Source organism: Cryptococcus neoformans (genome assembly GCF_000091045.1).
Source record: "Cryptococcus neoformans var. neoformans JEC21 chromosome 8 sequence".
Classification (NCBI taxonomy): Eukaryota; Fungi; Basidiomycota; class Tremellomycetes; order Tremellales; family Cryptococcaceae; genus Cryptococcus; species Cryptococcus deneoformans.
The window spans coordinates 625799-628298 of record NC_006693.1 but is presented as its reverse complement, the minus strand read 5'-3'; the positions used below and the strand labels follow the sequence as shown (position 1 = coordinate 628298).

The 2500-nt window shown below is 49.9% G+C and overlaps 2 protein-coding genes across 2 annotated transcripts in view; one reads left to right on the top strand and one right to left on the bottom strand.

Annotated features, from left to right (window-relative positions):
* Positions 1–520, bottom strand: part of CNH01775 (hypothetical protein) — a 1401-nt gene extending 881 nt beyond the window's left edge. Inside the window, exon 1 of the mRNA XM_024658689.1 lies at positions 1–520. This exon is cut by the window's left edge and continues 171 nt beyond it. Coding sequence (XP_024514605.1) covers positions 1–409 — 409 coding nt within the window. The 5' untranslated portion in view covers positions 410–520.
* A 59-nt stretch (positions 521–579) lies between these two features.
* Positions 580–2500, top strand: part of CNH01780 (hypothetical protein) — a 7344-nt gene continuing 5423 nt past the window's right edge. The window contains exons 1-4 of the mRNA XM_024657671.1: positions 580–1044; positions 1094–1707; positions 1756–2201; positions 2254–2500. The exon at positions 2254–2500 is cut by the window's right edge and continues 1033 nt beyond it. Of these exons, the coding sequence (XP_024513344.1) occupies positions 701–1044; positions 1094–1707; positions 1756–2201; positions 2254–2500 (1651 nt within the window). The 5' untranslated portion in view covers positions 580–700. The remainder of the gene's footprint in view (positions 1045–1093; positions 1708–1755; positions 2202–2253) is intronic.

The window sequence follows — 2500 nt, the reverse complement described above, 5'->3', positions numbered from 1 at the left end:
TATCAGGCGGCTCTTCAGCCTTCTTCTTTTTGTGTGTCGCGGACTTTTTCGTAAAAGATGTGGATTGGCGAGGCTTGGGCTGTATGCCAGGATTATTGACCGTCAGCTTGATACGAAGCGGGTTGGCAACAGGCACAGAGTCTGTATCAATTGACTCTTCTTCGTCTTCCAGCTCATCTTCATCCACATCTTCAGCTGCCCCATTGTCTTCCTCGTCGTCGGAGTCATCTGTATAGTCTGGCAAGGGGCGCTTCACAGATCGTCCACTGCGAGTGGTTGTTGCGGCATGAGATTGGGAAGACAATGGAGGGGTTAGCGAAGCGGAGGATGTGGAAGGGGAGGCAGAGTCGATGGTACGCTTTGCACGGCGGGATGCGGATGATATGGCTTGGTTGGGTCGTGAAGGCATGATCAAGGTGTAATGTCTGAAGGCTGTGGGCTGAATAGGTCGTTCGTCATTCGAGTATAAGTAAGACGTACTCGGCGCCCAGCATGCGTCAGTGTGTTGAGGAATGGCATGGCGAGAACAAAGTGACGGAAGCAAATTTGATGCACAGACGCGTCACAAGAAGCGGACATGAGCTTTGATTTCAGCTTCGTCAACCGCAAGCCTCCAAAATTCACCGTTCTTTACTGCTCCAGTTTCGACCGCCTGCCACCGCTTTTTTCATCCGGCATCAACCATACATGGTGGCAGGATATGTCCTCTGATAATCCACGTCCGGAGGACGTCGAAACCCTCCTCGCTGCAAGGCGCAGAGTTCAGGAGAAACCAAATACGGACGCCCTTCTTCCGGTCTACTTGTACTTGTTACCCCAATCGAATGAGGCGTCGTCTGGCTCCAGCCCTTTGGAGGACCACTGGTACTGCAGCAGGTCCAAGTCCACTCTCCACATTGAGGCCGCCACATATCTTATATTCCTCTTTGCCTTCCAGCGTCAGGGCACTTCAAAGACTTGGGTTGACAAACTAGAGGTCGTTCTCGAATCATGCGAGAACTGTGCTAGGAGCTTTGGGGTCGCGAGGAGACGTTTAGAATCTAGGTGGGTATCTATTGCTTCTCGAAATCATCTTTGTCTAATTGTAAATTAGATACCTCTCTGAATGGCCAGCACATGTTCGGAAGAATTTCTTTGCCGCTGTTGATAAGTGGCAAAGCACTTTCATTCTCAACCATTCCGATAAAGCCAGTGACAGAGGGTATGGAAAGCCAAGTTCCACTGAACCTGCGCTCTACTCTCTCAGTCAGCCTATAGTTCAGTTGTTATTGGGTGAACCGTCGCTGTTATCTGATCCTGGCGTCAACAGCTTATATCAAGACGCCTTTCAATCGACACTTCCTGCGCCAACATCACTTACCGCTCTTGGAATGACCCCTATACATGCTCGGCTACTTTCCTCCTCGGAGCCTGCGCAAAATCGTTGGTCTGCAGCCCAACTGCCGGCTCTTGCCCGTCGGCCAATTCGGTTCTCAGAATGGTGCAATTTAGGAATCGGGAGCGAGATCCAAGATTTGTATAATGATGGGGCGCTCGATGGAGAAAAACGGTGGCAAAATGTTGCAGCAATTCTGAATAATAAGGTTCTCGACCAAGAAACTGTTGAAAAAGGCCTTTTGGGTGGCCAGCTGGAAACTGACTCGCGAGGGAGAAAGGGGAGAGGAGTGATGTCTGTGCTGAGTGGCCTTTTGAGTAGTGACATTCCTTGTAAGTATCGTGTCACTGAATAGGAGCTTTGTTCCTAATTGCATTTAGATCTGGAATCCGTCATTTCCTGCCTTGCTACTCTTCTGCACACTTCACCGACGCGATACATATGGTCATTCGATACTTCCCCCGATCTTCCGCATACCCTTATATCAGAGCTTCGAACAAATCCGGCATTCAACGAACTTCTCGAAACCCGTTATCCCTCACCGCTCGATTCCGAAGCTGACGGCCATAGTGCTCATGGCAATGGCAGCAACAAGAGCAAAGGGCGACGGAAGCCGGATACAAACCCATTGGATTGGTTAGGGGACTATCTGTTGTCTGTAGCAGACACAGAGAAAGGATTGGTCACTCAAGTTGGTGAAGAGAAAGGATCTGGAATGGCATTTGCCGAGGCTCTTGCAGTAACCACCAATATGGTCTTCCAAGAGCTCCAGCACGGTAGGCTTTCAAACGAATTACGTGCTACAGCGGCTTCCGCTGGATTTGAGGTTCGTGATGTTCACTGTTCCATCAACGCCACGTTAATAACATGCATAACAGGCAATCCTTCGAGTTTATCAGACACTGATTGCAGAAGACGTGTCCGTGAATACCGCCATCTCCTCCACACTAGACCTTCACTCCTCGTTTATCACAACCGTCGCTTTCCGCTCGAAGAACCATCCCCTTCCTGCATGGTGTGAAGCCCGTAGTTCTGCTCGTGCTCTCCTCACCACTATTTTCCAAGCAGACGCTCGATCTACAATTCATAGTTTATTAACAATGGCGGCGGTCGCCCACGAAGAAA